General features: G+C 51.3%; 9 protein-coding genes across 9 annotated transcripts; 3 read left to right on the top strand and 6 right to left on the bottom strand.

The window, feature by feature from the left end:
• Window positions 1-98: 98 nt before the first annotated feature.
• EJ05DRAFT_370537 (mannosyl-oligosaccharide 1,2-alpha-mannosidase precursor) lies at window positions 99-2,183 on the bottom strand. Its single transcript, XM_033741138.1, has 3 exons — window positions 1,751-2,183; window positions 1,485-1,701; window positions 99-1,436 (listed from the first exon to the last, which is right to left on the bottom strand). Exons 1-3 carry the CDS (start codon window positions 1,957-1,959, stop codon window positions 339-341), a joined length of 1,524 nt encoding a protein of 507 aa, XP_033600331.1. The 5' UTR covers window positions 1,960-2,183; the 3' UTR covers window positions 99-338.
• Window positions 2,184-2,867: 684 nt separating this feature from the next.
• Window positions 2,868-3,728, bottom strand: EJ05DRAFT_370535 (uncharacterized protein). Its single transcript, XM_033741137.1, has 3 exons — window positions 3,382-3,728; window positions 3,230-3,324; window positions 2,868-3,183 (listed from the first exon to the last, which is right to left on the bottom strand). The coding sequence occupies exons 1-3, from the start codon at window positions 3,605-3,607 to the stop codon at window positions 3,151-3,153; spliced, it is 354 nt and encodes a 117-aa protein (XP_033600330.1). The 5' UTR covers window positions 3,608-3,728; the 3' UTR covers window positions 2,868-3,150.
• Window positions 3,729-3,797: 69 nt separating this feature from the next.
• Window positions 3,798-4,688, top strand: EJ05DRAFT_476180 (ankyrin repeat protein-like protein). The gene is made up of 3 exons (XM_033743969.1): window positions 3,798-3,994; window positions 4,051-4,243; window positions 4,294-4,688. The coding sequence occupies exons 1-3, from the start codon at window positions 3,983-3,985 to the stop codon at window positions 4,635-4,637; spliced, it is 549 nt and encodes a 182-aa protein (XP_033600329.1). The 5' UTR covers window positions 3,798-3,982; the 3' UTR covers window positions 4,638-4,688.
• A 227-nt stretch (window positions 4,689-4,915) lies between these two features.
• EJ05DRAFT_370483 (splicing factor 3B, subunit 5) lies at window positions 4,916-5,598 on the bottom strand. The gene has a single exon (XM_033741136.1). It carries the CDS (start codon window positions 5,445-5,447, stop codon window positions 5,193-5,195), a length of 255 nt encoding a protein of 84 aa, XP_033600328.1. The 5' UTR covers window positions 5,448-5,598; the 3' UTR covers window positions 4,916-5,192.
• A 105-nt stretch (window positions 5,599-5,703) lies between these two features.
• EJ05DRAFT_476177 (uncharacterized protein) lies at window positions 5,704-6,814 on the top strand (the record flags this gene model as incomplete). The annotated part of the gene is made up of 2 exons (XM_033743968.1): window positions 5,704-5,828; window positions 5,892-6,814. A coding segment is annotated over exon 2 (416 nt), but the record flags the coding sequence as incomplete, so codon positions are not given.
• Window positions 6,815-7,654: 840 nt separating this feature from the next.
• Window positions 7,655-9,928, top strand: EJ05DRAFT_510749 (glycoside hydrolase; the record flags this gene model as incomplete). Its single annotated transcript, XM_033748199.1, has 5 exons — window positions 7,655-7,755; window positions 7,811-8,151; window positions 8,205-8,434; window positions 8,484-8,860; window positions 8,911-9,928. The coding sequence occupies 5 exons, from the start codon at window positions 7,655-7,657 to the stop codon at window positions 9,926-9,928; spliced, it is 2,067 nt and encodes a 688-aa protein (XP_033600326.1).
• An 82-nt stretch (window positions 9,929-10,010) lies between these two features.
• On the bottom strand, window positions 10,011-12,514 carry EJ05DRAFT_476175 (acetyl-CoA synthetase-like protein). Its single transcript, XM_033743967.1, has 4 exons — window positions 12,196-12,514; window positions 11,867-12,062; window positions 11,271-11,717; window positions 10,011-11,220 (listed from the first exon to the last, which is right to left on the bottom strand). The coding sequence occupies exons 1-4, from the start codon at window positions 12,358-12,360 to the stop codon at window positions 10,283-10,285; spliced, it is 1,746 nt and encodes a 581-aa protein (XP_033600325.1). The 5' UTR covers window positions 12,361-12,514; the 3' UTR covers window positions 10,011-10,282.
• A 480-nt stretch (window positions 12,515-12,994) lies between these two features.
• On the bottom strand, window positions 12,995-15,122 carry EJ05DRAFT_476174 (2,4-dichlorophenol 6-monooxygenase). The gene has a single exon (XM_033743966.1). The coding sequence runs from the start codon at window positions 14,893-14,895 to the stop codon at window positions 13,069-13,071; it is 1,827 nt and encodes a 608-aa protein (XP_033600324.1). The 5' UTR covers window positions 14,896-15,122; the 3' UTR covers window positions 12,995-13,068.
• Window positions 15,123-16,271: 1,149 nt separating this feature from the next.
• Window positions 16,272-18,463, bottom strand: EJ05DRAFT_438960 (uncharacterized protein; the record flags this gene model as incomplete). Its single annotated transcript, XM_033741851.1, has 6 exons — window positions 16,272-16,514; window positions 16,565-16,607; window positions 16,658-16,712; window positions 16,764-16,950; window positions 17,007-17,233; window positions 17,287-18,463. Coding segments are annotated over 6 exons (1,932 nt in total), but the record flags the coding sequence as incomplete, so codon positions are not given.
• Window positions 18,464-20,051: the final 1,588 nt, after the last annotated feature.

Below are 20,051 nucleotides of genomic sequence, written 5' to 3'. Positions count from 1 at the left end.
ACATCGTCTCGAGGCACTTGAGCACTGACAAATATTATCCGTACAGGTAAGAAGAGGACGCCTACGGGGACTGGTCGCTTAGGGCGGTCATCATCTGGTAGACAACAGAGGCAGCCTTGTCTAGGATGCTCTAGAAGCACGCCACAGTCAAATTGCGTGCATAGGTGCCATTGTGGATCAATAAACATCTGGACTGCGAATCACAGTCGTACACAGCAGCATTGGTTCTTACATGCATACGCCTTCCACTATATACAGTCCTCCCACCCCTACTTCGCACGTAACAAAACCAATACCGCCAACCAGACCTGGGAGGCTTTCGCATTCAGATCATATAGTCAGCTCCCACCTACAACTTTGAATGGATGTGCCTCAGTATTGAACACAAATGCATTCTTTCCATCCTTGCTGACCTGCCACTCCGCCTCGCCAGCGAACGTCAGGTAGAAATACTTCATGACTTCCGCATACAAGAAGCTTTCTTGGTTGTCAAAGCTCGTGCCTCCACCCTCCACATTCACATTCTCAATTGCATCAAACCCACTTCCACGCCGCGCTGTGCTATTGACAGCAATGAACGCATCCCACACCCAATCCGCATAGATCTGCTCACCGGTGATGCGGTATGCGTGGTAAAAGCTCTCCACGACTTCAGGCCGGAGATCGTAGTATTCGACGGTGATGTAGAACCCGTTTTCCTCCCAAAACGCCTGTTGATCAGCAGGCACGTTTTCTGGGTCCCAGGACCAGCGCTCTGGCCCGATCTTCGTTGCGGTGGCGTTGTAGGTAGCGTGGCAGCTGTCGACGAGCGCAAGGCCGTAGTCGATGTATTTCTGCTCGCCGAGCACAGCACCACCGAGTAAGAAGTTGCCGCCGTGGAAACACGTCAGATGGCCTGAATTCAGACTCTGCGTCTGGCCCCGGAATTCGGCCACGAAGGTCACTTCCGGGCGTGTTTGTGGATGCGACGTTAGGTGAGCGATTGTGCTGTCGGCGGCAAGGACCCAGCGATCTTTGTATTGACCAAAGCGCGACTGGTCGTAGACGTACATCTTCAGTAAATATTCGTAGAACGAGTCCTGCCCGCCGGACCAACCGCCGTTTGCGTTCTGTAGCGTGCCGTCTTCGATGCTGATATCAGAGCCGATGAGACCGGGCCAAGGTTCATTCGAGGTAGGCATGGGGTTCAAGAGATAGGATTCGCCTTTCTCGGCGAGGTCTTGGTAAGTTGAAACGCCGAGGAGGTCAGAGAGATGCGTCCATTCGAGGACAAGAGTGCCGACGGTCGCGAGTCCGTTGGAGCCGTTGTCTTCGACATAGGTTCGATTGGCGAAAATCAGATTGTTGTGCGGGACACCGCTCGTAGTGTCGAATGCAAATTTGAGCGCGTCTGCAAGCTCTTTTGACTTAGTGAGGAGAGCATCGACCTTTGTGTACTACAAGACTGTCAATGCACGTGATGATTATGCTACTGGATGACTTACGTCTGTCGCCATGTTCGATAAAGGTCCTTTCAGTAGATCGTATGCGGATAGCATGCCACCAAGGTATCTGATGGTAGTTTCGAACAGGGAGACTTCTGTGTCTGTCTTCGTATAGTCGATCGTGGTGATGTGCTCCAGGACAGTGTCTACCACATCCTGATTGCCCATAAGCAATGCTGTAGATAGAGCATCTACAGCAGAAGCACCCCAGCCATTCCTATACGTCCACTCAGGCCATGCTACAGCAACGATCACATTGCACGTACCTCGAATTGCCAAACGAATTCGAAACTGGTTTCAATTCATCATTAGGGAACGCGTATTGTTTATAACCATCCCATGCATGCTGGAATGCTGCCTTTACAGCATCAGCCCTTTCCTGGTCTTCCCGTTTCCGGATCGAAGCAGGTGATCTTGGTAATGCGAGTGCGACAGATGCGCAAAGGCTGATCGCTCCGAACTTTGGCCAGAGCATCTTCGCAATGTCTGTAGCTGCGAGGTGGTCGTGAGTAAATGCCGGAACGACCGGACAAAGCAGCTTTTAATGACCCGTGATGGTCTGATCCCAGACATTGGGCGCAGTTGTGTCCCTTAATGTCCTGGACCCCAAGTGTCGATCTTTCGCCGGGTGGAGGCGGTGCCTAACTTCATGTAGCAGTTCAATGGGAGGGGGCTGGGGTGCTAAGATGAATAGAGGTGTCAGGCGTAACGACATGACGCACTTAGACATGAGTGGTAGACAATGTATTAGGCGATGAGGTGATGATGTGGTACTACAGTGTCGCTTTTTCCCAGCTTCAGCAATCCTTTGGGTACCGCAGCTGTAGGACATGGACAAGGAAGCAAGGAAGCCTGCGGACCGTAACGTTATTTTGCCCGAAATGATTGACATGGAAGCTTCGCTATCGGGAAGTAGCGCCGAATATGATGATGATTCGCATGATTGGGTGGGTGTTTGCCCATAGCCGCAGAGAAATAAATTCCATCCTCAGACTTCAGAAGGGTAAACTCCTGTTGAGCTTTCGACGTCATCAACAAAATCGACCGGGCCTTCCGTACAGATGTTGTTTGTCTTGGCTGCCAAGCGAAAAGAACTTGCAATCGGTGGTAAGCCATGAAGCCCATAGCCCCAGCAAAGAACGCAACCTGCCTCAAGAGAAGATGGCTGGGTTCCAATCGAAAAATCGAATAATCTTGGTTTGCTAAAGGTCTTACCTTGAACGACCTTGGGACCCAGGAATTGCCTGTTTGTGTCTTAGTGCGGCAACCCCGGCAGTCACAACAGTCAGGAACAGTCGTCGCAGTTTTTTATTCCCCAATGCTAGACAAAATATTTCAAGTGTCCAAACCTTTGACAATACGCAGGACAGTATCATGCTAGCGTAATCTACTCTGCCAAGTTCGACTGGGTTGTCAGCGCCATGTCCCGATGACTCGTCAAATGCTGAATGAGATCTAAGTCAAGTCGATTGACTCTGCTATAGCCTATAGGCATATGACGCGATTTGTACAAGAAACAAGTCCGTGGGTTTGATGTTGTATTTTAAGCCGACAATTTCGAATGCGAATCGGTCTGCCCCGCTATATATATATGGGTATCTCTTTAGAAAGCCCTCCCAACTCCTATGCTATGCGAAAAGTAGATGGAAAAGTGTATATATCAAACTCATTCGTTCCATTGACGAGCACAAGATGTGCACTGAGACCATTAGCATAGTACGAGTGGACAGTAACTAAACACGTGCCTTGTAAAAAGAAGTCATCGGCTCATCCGCAGAGCGAATCTGCAATTGATAGAAGAAAGCCTGCGTATTACCGCACTTGTCGTTTGGGCATTGGACTGTATCAAGTCAGCAATCCTGCAACTTTGCACGCGCATCCTATGGCCTTGCCATACCATCGGTCTTGTCAACATTTGCCCAGGCGTCTTCCCCACCAAGTACATCCTCGACTTCTTTTCTCTTCATTGGCTTACGCTCCATCATCCTTTGAGTTATCATGAACATGTACGGACATGTGCGACACTCGAAGCGGTTTTTGCCAGACTCTTCAGGCCAAAGTGGGTTTACGGGCATCTTGGAGACGGTAAGGAGATTGCTGCATACTGGGCAGAAGAGTAGCATTGTGGTGAGTACCCACCGAGGCGAGAGGTGGTAATGGACGCGTCCAAGATTGAGATGGTCAAATTATTAGAGGTGGCATCGATATCATCAAAATTGAAGCTTCAAACAGGATCGGTGATATTTCGGGAAGTCGTATTATTGGACCCTGGATTTTGTGCCTGATCGCGCCTCGTTGCCGTTGGATGCGATCGGATGTTTCACTGCGCCTGCTACACGCACGCGCGTTTCAGAGCTGCGTGCAGCCTCGTTTTATTTCATTCTATAGCCCGAACGTCTTCACCAAGTGCCCCCAAGAAAAAAGAACAACGAACTCTCCCCTGCGCGTCTAGAAAGCTATCCTCGCAGTAGTCTACCCCACTTCCTCTCATCCCCGCAATGGCTGACGAGGTCAGTCCTTCACATCCATCTCGACAATCACTGGCTATGGGCTAATGAATTAGCAGGGTGCCTCTCCCCGCGAGCTTATATTTGAAGCATGCCGACGTGACAATACTACACTTCTCGAAGAAGTCCTGTCAGACCTGTCTAAGGGCGCCCCGAAAGGCAAGGACACCGAGTATATTGCCAAAACACTCAACGAGGCACGGAATGGCGTAGGGAAGGGGGCTCTACATGTAGCCGCCGAGTGTGGTAGCTGTGCGTCCACTCCCGCCGGCCAAAGAAACTACAGCTGACATGCATTTCAGATGAGATTCTAGACATTCTCCTCGACCAAGAAGGCCTCGAGATCGACGAAATAGACCGCATGGAGCAAGACACACCCCTGCACAAAGCAGTACGATATGTCAATTCACTAGCACCGAAGCAATGGGAGGAAGGTCAGTCTGTCGTAGACATCTTGATTGATGCCGGCTGCGATCCACGGATACGGAACAAGGCCAAACTTAAGCCATTCGAGCTCGTCGACCCTAGAAACGATGCACTGCGGACGTCGTTGCAGAAGGCTGAGTATGCCATGAATGTTGGCAACGACGTCGTGGCAGACGATGACGATGACGGACCGACTGGGAGTGCCAGCGACTCGGACTGAGGGCACCATTGAAGGTCATAAGAGATGAAGCATTGCCAGTGCATAGCGGGCGTTACTTTAGATTGTAAATTACAGAGAACCATTACTCCCTGAATGTTGTAACCTAGCAGCACTGTGACATTCTCCCTCAACCTCATGTTCATTTGTTTTGTGATATAACCCAGTCTGTGCATGGCGCATATCGTAACCCGAGAAGTCGATTTAGGTCTTTCCTTAGAACGCTCAAGCACCTTGCCGCGCTTCCTGGGGTGTCGGAGGCTCCGTGAGTATGCTTTGTTTCGCCCATCATATACTGACTTCTAAGCACCAAACAATCACAAGGACCATCGTCCTTGCCGTTGCGACATCATGTCTATCCCAGATGGCTATGCAGAAACAGAGCGATTGAAGACACCGAAGACGAACCCTCCTTCTCGTACGCTCTTGACTGAAAGCTCATGTATTTTTAAGCTCATGTAGTTCAAGCCTGTTTCAATCTCTCATTCCACAGTCCCGTCCTTCCATATCACAAGCCCAAGCGCCTGTGGCCCAAATAAAAACTCTTTCTTACCCGCCTCAATCCTCCCTCTCAGGAGGCGGTCCCACGGGTCTGACCATCTTTTCAATGAAGTCCAACCTTGTCTTCTCACGGCTCTGTCCCAGCCCTACGCTCATGTACGCAAGCATTTGAGGATGACCTACGTATGAAGCGTAACTGTCGCGGGCGATGTTAGAAGTCCATTCGAATTTGGTTGTGTCCGCGTGTCCGACGCCGAGGTAGCGGGACTGCAGCGCTTCGAGCTGTTGTTGTGTGCGGAGTTTGTCAGCCATATTGAAAGAAGGATGGGAGGTTTAGAGCTGAGGTCGGGCGGGTATTGGCGGGTTGAAGTACGGTAGTAAGGTGAGGATGAAAACTGAAGTTTGGGTCCCAGGAGGCGCTTGGTCGTGAAGTGTTTGGTGCCAGGGCGGAAAAGCTCCGCCAGTTCCGGCCGCTGCTTCCCGAACCTGCTTCGATTCCAAGTCGCGATTTCTTTGAACAAATCATTTATCTATAACTTTATAATTATCACTACATCTCACTCCTCCCGTTCCACTTCATCTCTTACAACAACGGCAATATCACTTTACTCCAGGACATAGATTACTGGAGAAGCTCGTTTCACATGTTACCTCATTCATTCATCCAATCGATCAATAACAACTACAGCAATCGTTAGCATGCCATCTGCCAGCGACACTACAGGTGTCAATATCGATATGACTGATGCTTATAAGCCTGAGGCTGCTACAACCTCAAACAACACTCCTCATCGTACAAGCACTGCAAATACACCCTCTCCATCGGTTGGACACACTCCCGTCGATGCAGATAGCAAATACGTGCCACTCCCTGAAAGGCCATACGACCCTCAATTTGAAAACGAACTCGCAGCGCTCGTACTCCATGGCAAAATGCCATCCCCCAGCCTGGACCAAAGTACACCAGTTGCAGGTGCTCCCCTCCCGCTTAGCTCAACATCCCGGAACCCCGAGAACGTCTTGCATCCCACCATTCCCATACCATTAACACATGAACATGGCTCGCCCTATGGAGGTCCTGGTCCCAAGTCAGCAGCTGAAGACAAGGAACAGCTCGCGTTCACCGCCAATTTCCTGAAGGCGCATCCCAATATCAGGACCAAGGCCGGACTGAAGAAAGCACAGGAAAAAGAAATCGAAAAGAGAATAAAGAGCTTGATAGCTATAGCGGAAACCCGAGAAGCCATGAGGCTGAAGAATGAACAGATCGATAAAGACATTACGCAGAAAACTGCGGAGCATGCCATGGAGACGAACATAAGACTGGCCGAAATGAAGAAGAAGGCTAAGTGAGAGATCGAAAATAACCACAAGTATCCGACATTTTGCTCAACTCAATTCTAACATAGCCAAGAGAGCATATAGTACTGCGTCGAAACCCTCCTCGCCGTAGCGGTGCTTCTATGGCAGATCAATATAACCTTACAAGGATGTCTGGAATTGACGCGGATAAACAGACGAATCTACCTTATCATCTAGAATAAAAATGAAAGTATCGTCATCACCATCATCAAGTGTAACTGGCATTTCAAGTGTTTCAAATCTGATATGGCAAACAGAAGATTTTCCACCTGACTCAAGGCCACCTAGACTTGGGCGTTCTGACGGGTATCACGAACATTCGAAACATTGATCAACCTTGTCCTAACTTAGCAGACAGATAATGTGGCGTATTGGGTTCCGGCACATCCGACGGGTGGACTTGTAGGTCTTTAACGAAGCAAGGGATTTATCCAAGCATGGAATGAGCCAAGACCCACTTCAATGACCTCAGCTCCATTGGGTGCTTCAATCTGCCATCTCTCATGAAACTACCGCCGGAGTTTAATCTAGCAGTCGACATTTTTGTGATGCTGTGGTCGTCCATTCACGAAGCGCCAAGTTATATGGCATCATCGAACGCACTTTGGCCAATCGTTATATCCCGGTCACCTAACAAGTTTCAGTGAGAAGGACACAGACACGCGAGCAGCACATGATCACTTTACAGGAGCAATAAATGCCGTTGTTCTACTCTGTAGGCGTCGAATTGTGGCGCGTCAACGCGTTAGATGCGCTCAGGCGGTATTTCAAAGCCACGTTATGGCAAACACCACTCCATCACAGAGTCTGAGGTCTGACCTTGGTCTTCCGATGCCATGGATAAGTTAATAATTGACGAAAGCATTCAAGAAAGGGTTTTGGGCAGGTGGAAGCGTATTGTGACTTCTGCATTCAGCAGTTCTGTGGCTGCTGCACCCACTTTCCATGGAATATATATTTTGTCTCGATGCATAGAGATTTCTCTGCTCCTTCACGATCGATCAGATCCGTGACTGTATCGCCGCATTCACTGTTAGAGAGTATATAAATACGCTACCCGTATATGCGTACGACATACACTCTTACCTACTTCTTCCTAACATACTGTGCTACCATCGATATCAAGCAGCTGGACTCCTATATCGTTACTGCCCAACATGAGGAACATACTGAGGACTTTGACGACTTTTCTAGGGGTAACACGAAGCGTCGCTCAAGACACCACTTCGGCCCCTCGCTTGGTTATGTACTATGACCAGTAAGTTCACTCCTTCTCGTCGCCCTCCCTCAGTCGTACTAACTAACATGAATAGATGGCATCCCAATGTTCCTATGACCGCAACATCCTTTGAAGGCGTCACAAACGTCATCTTGGCCTTCATGTTAAGCCATAATCTCAACAACCAAACTATAGACTGGACCACATTTCAGTATACAGAGCCAGGACATAAGTGGCACGCTGACACTCTCAAAGCTATCAAGGCACTCAATCCCAATATTAAGGTCAGCCTCGCCATCGGTGGGTGGAACGATGATCCTACCACTGGATGGAGAAAGGCTATCGAGAGCGACGCCTCTTTGAGCCTTTTTGCCGAAAACATCAAGCAGATCGTCACGCATGATTTTGGGGGCGGCGCTCACTTTGACGGCGTTGGTGAGTAACACCGTGAGGGAGTGTGATGGACTCGGAGATGCTGACGGCCGCAGATATTGATTGGGAATACCCTGGTGGAAACGACGTCTACTATCTTGCAGGAGGCGCCCCTCCTTCGACCAGTACTGAAACCACAGGCTACATCAACATGCTAAAGACTATAAAGACAACCATGGGAACCGACAAGGTTCTTTCCATAGCGACTCCTGGCAAGAAGGGCGACATGCTCATCTTCAACGCAGCTAACGGCAAAAACATATTCGACAATGTTGATTTTGTGAACGTGAGTTTCTTCCCTCTTGTTAGCACGCGAATCCCCTGACAGCGTATAGATCATGACCTACGACATCATGAACAGGCGAGACAAAACCACAAGCCACCACACCTGTGTACAAGATACCCTCGACACGGTCCAGGAATACCTGAATATTGGCCTAGATCCCCAAAAAGCAAACCTAGGTCTAGCCTTGTATGCTAAATGGTTCGGTGTCCAGCCCGGGTGTACATCTACAGGAGGGCTCGGATGTGCTACTGTAGAACTGGAGGCTTCCAATGGTGCCGACACCAATCACTCCGGCTCCATGACCTTTGAGGCAAAGAACGCGAAAGATGCACCATCTTCTCTCTCACCTGCGACGGACGGCCAGTGTGGACCCGAGAAAGGTTTACAATGTGGCAGTGGCTATTGCTGCTCCACTGACGGTTGGTGGTACGTAACCATTTGTCTCCTCTCAGCATTCCCATTCTAATCATAAACAGCGGTAACACAGCAGACTACTGTGGCTATGGCCACTGCAACCCCACCTACAGTGGTTCCGGCAGTCAATGTGAAGGCCCAGACGTCTGGAAGTCGTGGCGCACCGCAACGACCAAACCAAGCGACGACACCATCAAAGGCGGCCTCACATACCTCGACACTGAGCTCAACATCTTCTGGAGCTGGGACTCGAAAGATTACGTACAGAAAAAGTTTCAAACTATCGTCGTCCCGCTCAAACTCGGTGGTGTCATGGCCTGGAGCTTCGGCGAAGAGAACTGGGATTCGCCCGACCACCTGATCGCGATGAGAGCCGGCCTATCGACCATGTCTGGTGGAGTTCCTGCCGATATCAATTCTGGAAACACTGGAATTCCCATACTGCCATTGAATGCAGTCTCGACAGCCGTCTCCCAGGGCGCCGTTGTGGGCCCGTCAGGGGCACCACCAACAGCTTCCTCTGCTGCACTATTCCAAAGCCCGGTGCCTGTGCTGTCAGTCGCTAGCCAGAACTCCATCCCTGTGCCGTTAATTGCAAGCCAGAACTCCATCCCTGTGCTGTCAATCGCAAGCCAGAACTCCATCCCTGTGTTGTCAATCGCAAGCCAGAACTCCATCCCTGCGCCGTCAATCGCAAGCCAGAACTCCATCCCTGCGCTGTCAGTCGCAAACCAGAACTCCATCCTTGCGCCGTCTGGATCTCCAATCCAGTTCGCCCCCCTTCCTTCAAGCCCCAGCACTCTAATCACCAGCGTCGTGACCCCTGTTCCTGAAATGGGTGTTGGTGCGATCGCTTCATCGCTGCCACCGCCACCGCCGGCGGGCAAGAGCTTTGGCGGGTTCGTCAGTCTTCCTAGCACCGGTGTTTCAACGCCGATGGAACTTCCCTCCGTGGCGCCCGTGGTAACTCCGCGAGTGACTCCTGGGGCGCCACTTGCTGGAGGGGCGACTGATGTGGGTGGTGCGGCCACCACGGTAACGATCACGGAGACATATGTGCTCCAGGGCTGCTCAGCTTAAATGGTGATGTTAGGCACGAGGTGCGAATGCAATGAAATGGATATGAATGACTGTTTAATGGGCCGGACCTGTTGATAGAGGTGTCGATTTTTTTTTGTTCTTTCTTTCGTATTCATTACGCTATATTCAATGTCTCATCCTTGTTCTGCTGTAGCGATTTCTGTGCGGGGAACCCAGCATACGATACAGTTTGACATGGATGATGTCTTTGTAGCCATCCTGTAGATTCATCTTCATCTGTACATTTCGTCCATACATACGTGTATATATATGCATTCGTACCTGCCAACTATTCATGATTAGAAAGTACGACCATTCCATGACATGCTGCACACATAGAGCGCGCTACTACTGCTACTCACTGCGCACCCCACGCGCCCAATCTCTCAGAACATTCTTCCGTATCTTGCCCGTACTCGTCTTGGGCAACTCGGCCACAATCTCCACCTCCCGCGGCACCATGAACCGACTGATACTGCTATTCTCCTTGGCCCAGGCAATCACATCCGCACCCGTCGTAGCAGCCTGATTCTTCACCGTCACAAAAGCCTTTGGCCGCTCGCCCCAGCGCTCGTCCTTCACCGCCACGACGCCCGCCTCGAGAATGTCGGGATGCGTGGCAAGCATGGCCTCGAGCGCGACACTGCTGATATTCTCGCCGCCGGAGATGATTATGTCCTTTGCGCGGTCGAGGATCTGGATTGCGCCGTCCGGGTGCATGACGGCGAGATCGCCCGAGTGGCTGACACTGCCGGCCCACAGCTTGGATGTGGCGACGGGATCCTTGTAGTATCCCTTTGCGCAGATGTTTCCGGCCATGACGATTTCGCCAATTTCGTTGCCGTCGCGAGCGACGTCGATGAGTTGGCCGTCGGTGCGGTCCGGTTGGATGACGCGTGCGGGGAGAGATGTGACGAAGCCGTGGCCTTGACGGGCCATTTTGGCGTATTTGTCTCTGGCTGGGAGGGCGTCCCAGGAGGGCATATGGTAGCCCTTTGTGATGGGCCCGTAGGTTTCGGTGAGGCCATAGACGTGGACCGGATGCAAGTTGAGAGCTGTCATCGTTTCAAAGAGGTGTGGGGTGGGCGGGGATGCGGCGACGGTGACGCGAACAGGAGAGGGGAGGCGGGATGCGGAAGAGTCGGCGCAGAGTAGTGTGTTTACAGTGGGTGCGGCGTTGAAGTGCGTTATGTGCTCCTCCTTGAGGAGCCGCCAGATAAGCGGATAGTCAATTTTGCGAAGGCAGTAATGGGTGCCGCGAACGGCTGTTATAGCCCAAGGAAAGGTCCAACCTAGAAGAGGGTCAACATAAAGGGCCGAGGGAGGGGAGAGTGAGACGGACCAGTCGCATGGAACATAGGAAGTGTCCAGAGATACTTGCAGCGGCCGGTGTGGTAGTTGAGGCCGCTCTCGATTATGTTGCCGAGAGCGGCAAGGTATGCGCCACGATGAGTATACTCGACGCCTTTGGGGCGAGCCGTTGTTCCGCTTGTGTATGCTAATGCGAACACACTCTCTTCGTCTGCGGCTTGAACCTCGAGGCCATCCCAGCCTTTATTCCCTGTATCGACGTCATGTTTCAGACCTTCCAAGACTGCACGATCGAAGGGGCCGCACAGATCCCCCTCAATCGCGTCTGTATCGGTGTCAATGAGTATTTGTACTAGAGGGGAGGCTTTGCGGCAGTCTGAAAGGAGGTCCTCGAATTCGGCATCGACGATGATGAGTTGAACCTCGGAGTGGGTAAAGATATAAGCAATGTCATCAGATTTCAGTCGGTAGTTGATGGCTGCCAGCTCCAGTCAGCTAATTACAGTACTGCTCTTGGCCTTCGAAAGGGGATAAGCATGGATGTTCTAGGACGCTGTCTGTAAGGGGTCCCCTGCGTGCGCAGTATAGTATGTTGGATCGGTACGGGCGCAGTCGCATTTTACGTACCGACATTGACGGCTCCAGCAGCTGTAATCCCATACAGCGATTCAAGGAATGCCGGTGTGTTTGTAGAGAGAATCCCAACTCTTGTGTAATTGTGTTTCTTGAGGTAGTAGGATACACCACGCGCACGATCGGCCACTTCACCATACGTTCTCCTTAGGACTTTGTTGTTTGTAGTGATGTGGTATACGGCTTCGGCCTAGCAAGGATTGTTCAGTTAGCGGGTCTTTTCCATATATGAGCGACGTTCTCGATGAAAAGTCTTCTCTTCAACTCGGGCCATCTCATTGTAGGTGCGCTTAGAGCTTCCGTAGGCGGGCGACATGACGTACATCTGGCTCGATCGCAGCAGCTCTTGGCAAGAATGCCGTTGGCGACAGGGTGTGAAAGTTCAGCCGATGGTTCTTCGACTCCTTCGCTGTGTCGACTTCTTCCGCATGCGTCGGATTGATGACCTGTGAGGCAATCTTTGACAGCCGAGAGAGAGCGCCGGACATGGTCGTTATGTGAGGGCGGAACTCCGTCTGCCCAAAAAATCAACAATTGAAGGCGATCTGTGGTATAATGGGGTGTACAAGAGGAAGACAGCAGACATACGCAGAATACAAGGGCGTAACAGCGCGCTCGCACTGCGGCACAGTAGAAGAGCCATTGCAGGCGTCGGTTATAGGACCGTCTTACGTCCACTATGAGCAAAGTCGGTGTTGTGGAGCTGTCCTAATTGGGTTAGCAAAAGCTGGGGCAGCGGCCTCCGAGGTTGGTTCCGCTAGACCGACGACCGGCGACCGGCGAAGCCACTCCTATACGTACTTGTTTATCACGCTATACAAGTCGTCCTAGATAAGACCCTATACCCCTTGATGATAGGCTTATACAATCATTCGTATAATAGTAGACAACGACCGCAATCAAAGTGCTTGCTCGTTCTCCTGGCGTTCTTTGACGACCCCTACCCAGCGTTTTCAATCGAGCACATGCTGGCTATATAAATATCCAATCCCATGGGAACTCTGTACGTCTTCTATCAAGATACTGTTCGTATATCACACCGAGAGGGAAGTCACTTTACTGTTGATGCCTATGGCTGATTGAACTACGGTTGTGTTGTGATGAAAACAATCTACGTTTATGCGCTCGTTCATTTCTAGATCAGTATAATGTAGTGTCTATTGTCATCAGAAACCAGTACGATGCCTCCTTCACTTCTAGATCCCAACCTGTCCCTTCCCTTCTGCTCTCCCTACAATACTACTCATCACACCCACCAGCATACTCGCACCGTCCCTCCTTCCACACCGCCATCCCACGAATCGATCCGGCCTGACAAGCACACATCCGTCCTCCTCGACGCCACGTATGCGCGCCCATTCGAAATACACGTCCTCCCACTCACACCCCCAGCCCACATCCACCACTTTAACCTCAACGCCCAGCTTGTCACCAACTTCTTCCGCTGCTGCAGTCCAGGGACCAGCACCTCCAATGCCAGTGAATAGCGTAAAGACCCCGTGGCCTGCAATATCGATTGTAGACACCAGCCCTTCAGGCGTAGGTCGCGAGAGCCAGACATGCGGAAGGCGACGCCCGGGCAGTGTGCTACGGATATGATACAACACCTGGTCCGGATTCGCCGCTATGCGCTCCTCGTCGGTCGCGTTCTGCGCTGTTGGAAATACGTCCGCTATCACGGCCGTTGTCGTCTCCGCGCCATACGTCTGGTTCATCTCCACGCCCAGCCCGTGGAACTCGTACCTCGTCTCGTGGATCGCTTTTTGCACTTTGAACCTCCTTGCCCGCCCTTGCTCGCTGTCCTCCTCCAACTCGGCCATCGCAGCGGTACGCTCTGCGGGTGTGGGCAGGAGGAGTCCGAACGCGTCCCACACATCTGCATGAGCTGCGATGCCGGCGTTTGCGCGCCGGACGACCGCCGCGCCGACGGGTTGTCGCTCTGTGCTAAACGTGCTGAGCAGTGAGGGACGTGCGAGGCCCTTGAGCACATATGCGGTTTTCCAGGCCAGGTTGAAGGCGTCTTGGATGCATGTATTGCTGCCGAGGCCGTTGAAGGGCGGGTGGCGATGGACGGCGTCGCCCAGGCAATGCACCCTGCCCAAGTCCGAGGAGTATCTTGAAGCAACGATGTCGTTGATGTTCCAGATGTTTATCTTTTCTACTGTCACGGGGATGCTAGTGGTGCCGATTAGCTGCGTTATGTGTGTGGCGCACTGCTCAGGGGTTGGTTTCTGAGAGAGTGTTGAGCCTGGGCGTAGGAGCGCGATGAGCATCCATTCGGACCACGGCTTGACCATGCGGAGGATGCTGAGCCAGGCCCAGTCAGGCGAGTCGCGATCCGGCTGCATAATCCAGTGAAGATTGCCCATGCGGTGTGGCATCAACTGAGCGAGATCAGCGCGGAAAAGGATGTTAAGCGCAGGACCCCCACCAGGGGCTTTGATGAGTGGGATATCGAGCTGTTGGATCGTACGGGAGCGGGCGCCATCTGCGCCAAACAAATACTGAGTTCGAATGAGGTATTCTGCTGCCGTGATGTTGTCTCGCACGCGCACCAGCACTCCGGAGGAATCCTCGTCGAAGGACAACATCTCCGTATCCCAGCGGATCTTGAAGCCGTGCAGCGTCGCATAGCGGACGAGTTCCGGCTCAAGCAAGGTCTGCGGCAGGTCGCAGTGTTTACAGGGAGATGCAGCCTCGTATTCCCCTTTTCGAGCAGGGTCGGCGCCCCAGGAATGGATGCGTGCGTATTCGCGGCCGGCCATATTGTAGCACCAACGCGTGTGCGACATGTTCTCGTCAGGTGTAGAGAGCTTGAGGACGGTTTCCTCGAGACCGATGTCGCGCAGACATTCGAGCGCGGCCATGTTCGTGATATGAGCGCGAGGGGTGTCTGCGGAGTGGCTGTTGAGCTCAATGATGAGACCTGTGATGGAGTGCGAGGAGAGGAAACAGGCCAGGGAAGCACCGGCTGGACCAGCTCCTATGATGACCACGGGAGATGTGATCGTTGCCGGAGACATGTCGTTTGCTGAGTCCTCGTACGAATCTTGACTCCTAAGTATAACCTCAGAGCAGTCTAGCAAGAGGTTCCAATAGCAGATCCCAGGCTATTGAAGTCTGAAACCAGAGAGACCTTGGATTCATCTAAAGTCACAATTTCATGGTAGAGTCACGAACTAGTCTGCAACTATATAAATACAAGGCATATGCGGTAGTGTATAAACTTCGTACGACGTTGAAATTGGCGATTCATAAGGCATCCGTAAGCAACGACACCCCCGCATCGCAAGGATTCGAGTAGCGTTCTAAATGCCGGCAATCGCGAATGCGAGGCGGGATGTCCGTCAGAACTACGATGCCAACGAATCACGACTTGCGAAATGTATTACCCCGTTGCGCGTTTTATACGCGTAATGCTCAACCTTACTTGGCACCTGCATATCACAGTCGGACTGTGACATTTCTTTAAAGAACGTTAATGCAAACAAGAGGATGCTGACTTAGACCAAACGCTGCGATCATGGCTTCGGAAAGAGGTTCCTCATATGGACAGATTTCTACGGATATATCCATGAAAACTCGCCGAGAAGCGGCCGACGAGGTCAATGCAGGCATTCTCCTCTTCAATTAGCCTTAATTGAATGGACATAAGAGGCAAGAGTTTTGACATCACGTGATTGTTTACGGTACACTTTTGCAATTTCACGGCATTCTTCGTGTCTGGCCGTAGACTAAACGACGAGACGAAGCACGCGACGGCTACGAAGTGAATTCTGACAGAAGGCCGAGTTGGGCAAGTAGCTGCGGGCAATTAAAGGACGTCGAAAACGTATAGTACATACGTATCATTGTAAGTATATCATCCTCATTGTCTCATTGAAGGTTATATCCAATTCCCTTCCCTTCCATCTCTTTCACGATCCCTATCCAAGCTTCTTAGCCACCCAACACCCGGGAGTCCACTTCTCTTCTCACCACTTTTCTTCTTCTTGAATTGAAATTGAAACTGCCGCTGTTGCTTCGCCTCTTCAATCCTTTGCTTGAAACCGTCAACGAGATCTCTCTGTTCTCGCGCTTCAGTCCCAGTTCCAGGCCCAGTGCCTGCCATGAAGTTCTCCTTGCCCATGTCCCGCAGCCCAAGACTCGGTACCGTTCGCAGTGTGGTAACACCCGGACAGCTCTCTTTCCGGTAATGCGCAGACTGAAGGTTACTCCTTGCTGTATCCGTGCTACGCATCCTCCTCAATTGAGCTTTGACATCAGCGCCAATACTAGTACCTTCGATTTGGCCGTGTGAATCTAAAAATCTACCCTTGTGAGCTTGAGGCGGCGAGTGCGAGCCCTGGTCGGTACGGTAATTGCAATTACTTTGTACGCGGCGTATGGAGTGTTGTATTTTGCGTGGACTGGCCTCTAAATCGCGACCCAGATGTTGAATCACTTCCGTCTCAGAGCGCATTCGGTCGAGGGATTGAAAGCGGGGCGCTGCAAAGGCCCGACCTTGCACGGTAACAGACGGGCGTCGACGGAGACGCGGAGAGCTGGTTGGAGGGTCATCGGCAGGATTGGAATTGGAGCGCTTCTCCTCAATGGCTGCAGCGACCTGTGCCACAGAATTGGGCACTATGTCGAGACTGTTCTGGATTATGTGAGTCCAGCGGGGTAGCATTCGAACAGACAAGAGCGTACCATATGAATGAGGACGATTGGTAGTTGTATCGTCACGAGTTTCCTGCTATTGCCTCAGCAGCGATTCAGGGGCTAGCATTGGGACAGTCTCACGTATGGGCAGAACTAACAACAACATTCAAGAAATACCTGACCTCGAAAAATTTACCTGTGTAACGTCAGTTCATCATGGTGGGAGGGCAATATATGATCGACGTACCACACTTTACAGTTGCATGTCCACGTGGCAGCTCGAGGTCACATGTGCGTATTTCGGTGGTGTGCGCGGCTATCCCACTCCATGTACCACCTCCAGCTTTCGTGATTGACCGACTAAGGATTGATCGATCATTGGCATCGAAAATACGGCCTTGACTCGCAGACTTTTCCATCGTGGATGCAGCAGCCTAAACAGTCAAGGTTTAGCGACCACCGAACAAGATTCGGGACACCTTTGACACACATGCTTGTAGCAAAGTATGTCTCGCTCCAGTTGCAGCTCCAGTCGCTTAATATTCTTGCTACTATTGTTCGCCACATGAATATCGACGAAGATGCTTGTACCACTGACCCAGACTTGTCGATGAAGACCAGCGGTGACATGTATGACTTCTAGTCCATGATCTCGAGACCGAATGAATTCGTCTTCAGCAGTCAGAGGACTTGGCAAAGACATCAGGGCTTTTTCTGCTAATCGGAACGTTACTTTTGACGATCCGTGATGTCGGATACATTAGACTTACGATCGTACACTGGTATCACTGTTACATCTTGTGATTGCCGAACAAGATATTGCTTACCCTGATCACGAACCAAAAGCGTCACTGACAGGAGATAGCGTATTCGTGCTATCCTAGATATGAACGGGGGCGGCCCAACATCTAAAGGTAGGCTGAGTGAAAATGGTAGAACGGAAATTGATGGCGCAAGGTGCCAAAATGTGTCAATGGCCGAAATTTGCTTCAGAGATTCCACCATCCCGTGAGGTGGAGGGTTTTCGGGGTCAACAAGTTCCGTTGCAAGATTGAGGAACACTGATTTCTTCGCACCAGTTATTTCCTCGATCCCTACGAGATCAACAGAGATACGCGCCAGTGCTAAAGCTCGCTTGTGGCGGATTCGCTCCGCGTCGTCTATGGATATCCGCGCAGTCCCTTCGATAGTACCCCCACCTACATACAGCGATGCGCCAAGGTGAATCTCTATGTTGATCCGTGGATGTCGATGTATGGGAAACTCGGCAATGTCGGTCAATTGAGACTCGCGGTAGAATGTCCTGGAAGGGATTCGTCGCGTATTTTCAGAAGTGACCGGATCAAGTCTATCAGCAGTCGCTTTCACTGGACTACTAGGCTGCCCTTTACGCGTTATATATTCTGGTCTCGCTGATGGTGGAGGCGGTAGTGGTGGCGCAGAATGGCCCCCTCTTGACCGTGATGAGCTTCTCTCGCGACGATGATGTGAAGATGAGCGAGGAGGAACATTGTTTGGTGGAATACTGTAGATGCTCGAGCGATCCTGGTCTTTCCTGGGCGATCGACGAGGGGACAATCGGCCTCTAGAGTCCTCACCACGAGCATGACGATTACTGGATGAGTTCTCCACAGAGCTTCTTCTTGTCAGTGACAGGTTCCGCAATAAACCTGACTCTGGTGCCTTTCTTCGATTCGCGTCTTCAACAAGACTAGGTTCTGTGAGTTCTCGTATGTCTGAAAGAGGCCGCTGAGCATTCGCCCAGTTGGACACAGGGGCTTTCGGGACTGGTGGGGGAATATTCTCATTTGCTTGCGGTTCGTTTCTGCGTAAAGGAGCCGGAGGCAAGAGTGGAACATAGTCATTCAGGATATCAAGAGAAGGTCTGTCACGAGAATGGTCGCTTCTGATGGAGCCAGAACGCTGTGGTTCTAGGAAGATTAGCATTCGGTAGACATAGTAGGGTAGCGAGAATACCATGTCCAAGTCTATGTGGTGGTGGTAAGAGGCCTACGCCTTGAGCGACGGGATTTGATCGCAACTATCCATGCATGTCAGAATCAAGACAGACGAAAGCGTCATTGCATTCTTACCGGATACATGGAAAAAAGGCATGTTGCGACTAAAAAATCAGAAAGATCAGCTATCTCGACATTGACGATCGAGAGGCAATACTCGGAAAGATCAGTCCTTTGTTGACGCCTGATGTAACAATGGGCAACTACACGATAAGTCGTGCCTTCCGTCGACTGTGTCAACCAATCTTGCCTGCCACTAATAGCATATATACCTATATCTCACCTCTATGTACGATTGGTACTTAGCATAGATACTTGAGGGCGGCCTAATGGACCTAGACTTGATCACTTCATCATGTTGTGGATATGTACTGATGCGACTTCATCCTATCTGACCGTATGAGCAAGGGCTTTTCCCGCCCTTTTTTCGAATAGGGGAATTGCCTCTTAATTTAGTTGTAAGCTCTCCACACGGTAACTGCATGGAGCGCATGCCAGGCCTAGTCGAGGAATACTATATGACAGCAGCTCAACGAAGTTCGTCCAAGAATTGGAGCTAGGCTACGCAAGGTTATATCACGCCGTAGAGTGTAGTAGGAAGTCAATGCATCTGATTCTCCACACAGAAGGTCAAGACTTAGGCCTGCGACACTCGGTCAGCCAGGCCGACCGAACACGTTCGCCAGCCATCAGTATTTGAGGTTCAACTTTGCATTTCTGTTGGCTTGGGTTCCTTCTCTTCTTCTTGGTTCCTTTCGAAGACTGGGTCATTTGGAGTCTAAGAGTAGGCCCGATTGCAAGAAGATATTCGAAAGAGCAGCACGAGACGATGTTGCACAGGTGTGAACCTTGAAGAGTCAGGGCTAAAGGTCATTCTGAACTTGCTTTTCACCGCCGGATGGTTCGGCCGAGGCCCGCTAACGCGCACTGACTGGCAGTTTGATGAGAATCGAGGCTTGGGATGCAAGCATCGTGACAAGTTTACGGACGCTCTGGACGCGTCTGCGATGTCAGCAAAAGACTATGTACACAGTAGTATCGAACCGTGTCCGTATACATGTATGTATGCATGGTATAGGGATGCAGATTGCCCGGATTCGACAGGTGAGCACAAATGTGGGTTACCTTTATAGGTTAGTAGAGTGAATGAAGTGGTAGAGCGAATGGTCTCCACGGTCCACGCGGGGTTTGATGCTGCAGTCTGCAGATCATCAAGCAGCTTGCGAACCCTTTCCCATTACATTAATTAGCAAGAGTGCAGCTGCAGCCTCCAACACGCAGCATCTGTCAGTAGCCTTCATGGTAGAGAGGATTGATGGCAGGACGAGGCATGAATAAGTCAAGGCACGACGACGGGGATCAGCATCAGCATCAGCATCATCGGCAGCGCCGCAGCGGCACATCCAGGCTGCTGGGCGGATGAGCGCGCCGGGGCACTTAATATTGGTACTATCACTGCCCAGCTCTAAGGGCAGCATCAAAGCCTTGCCCCGGCTTACCCCGTTCGTTCGGGCGGA

The sequence above is a fragment of the Pseudovirgaria hyperparasitica genome, assembly GCF_010093815.1.
Source record: "Pseudovirgaria hyperparasitica strain CBS 121739 unplaced genomic scaffold EJ05scaffold_8, whole genome shotgun sequence".
Classification (NCBI taxonomy): domain Eukaryota; kingdom Fungi; phylum Ascomycota; class Dothideomycetes; order Acrospermales; family Acrospermaceae; genus Pseudovirgaria; species Pseudovirgaria hyperparasitica.
Note: the sequence above shows the minus strand (reverse complement) of the source record. Positions and strands in the feature narration are given on the sequence as shown.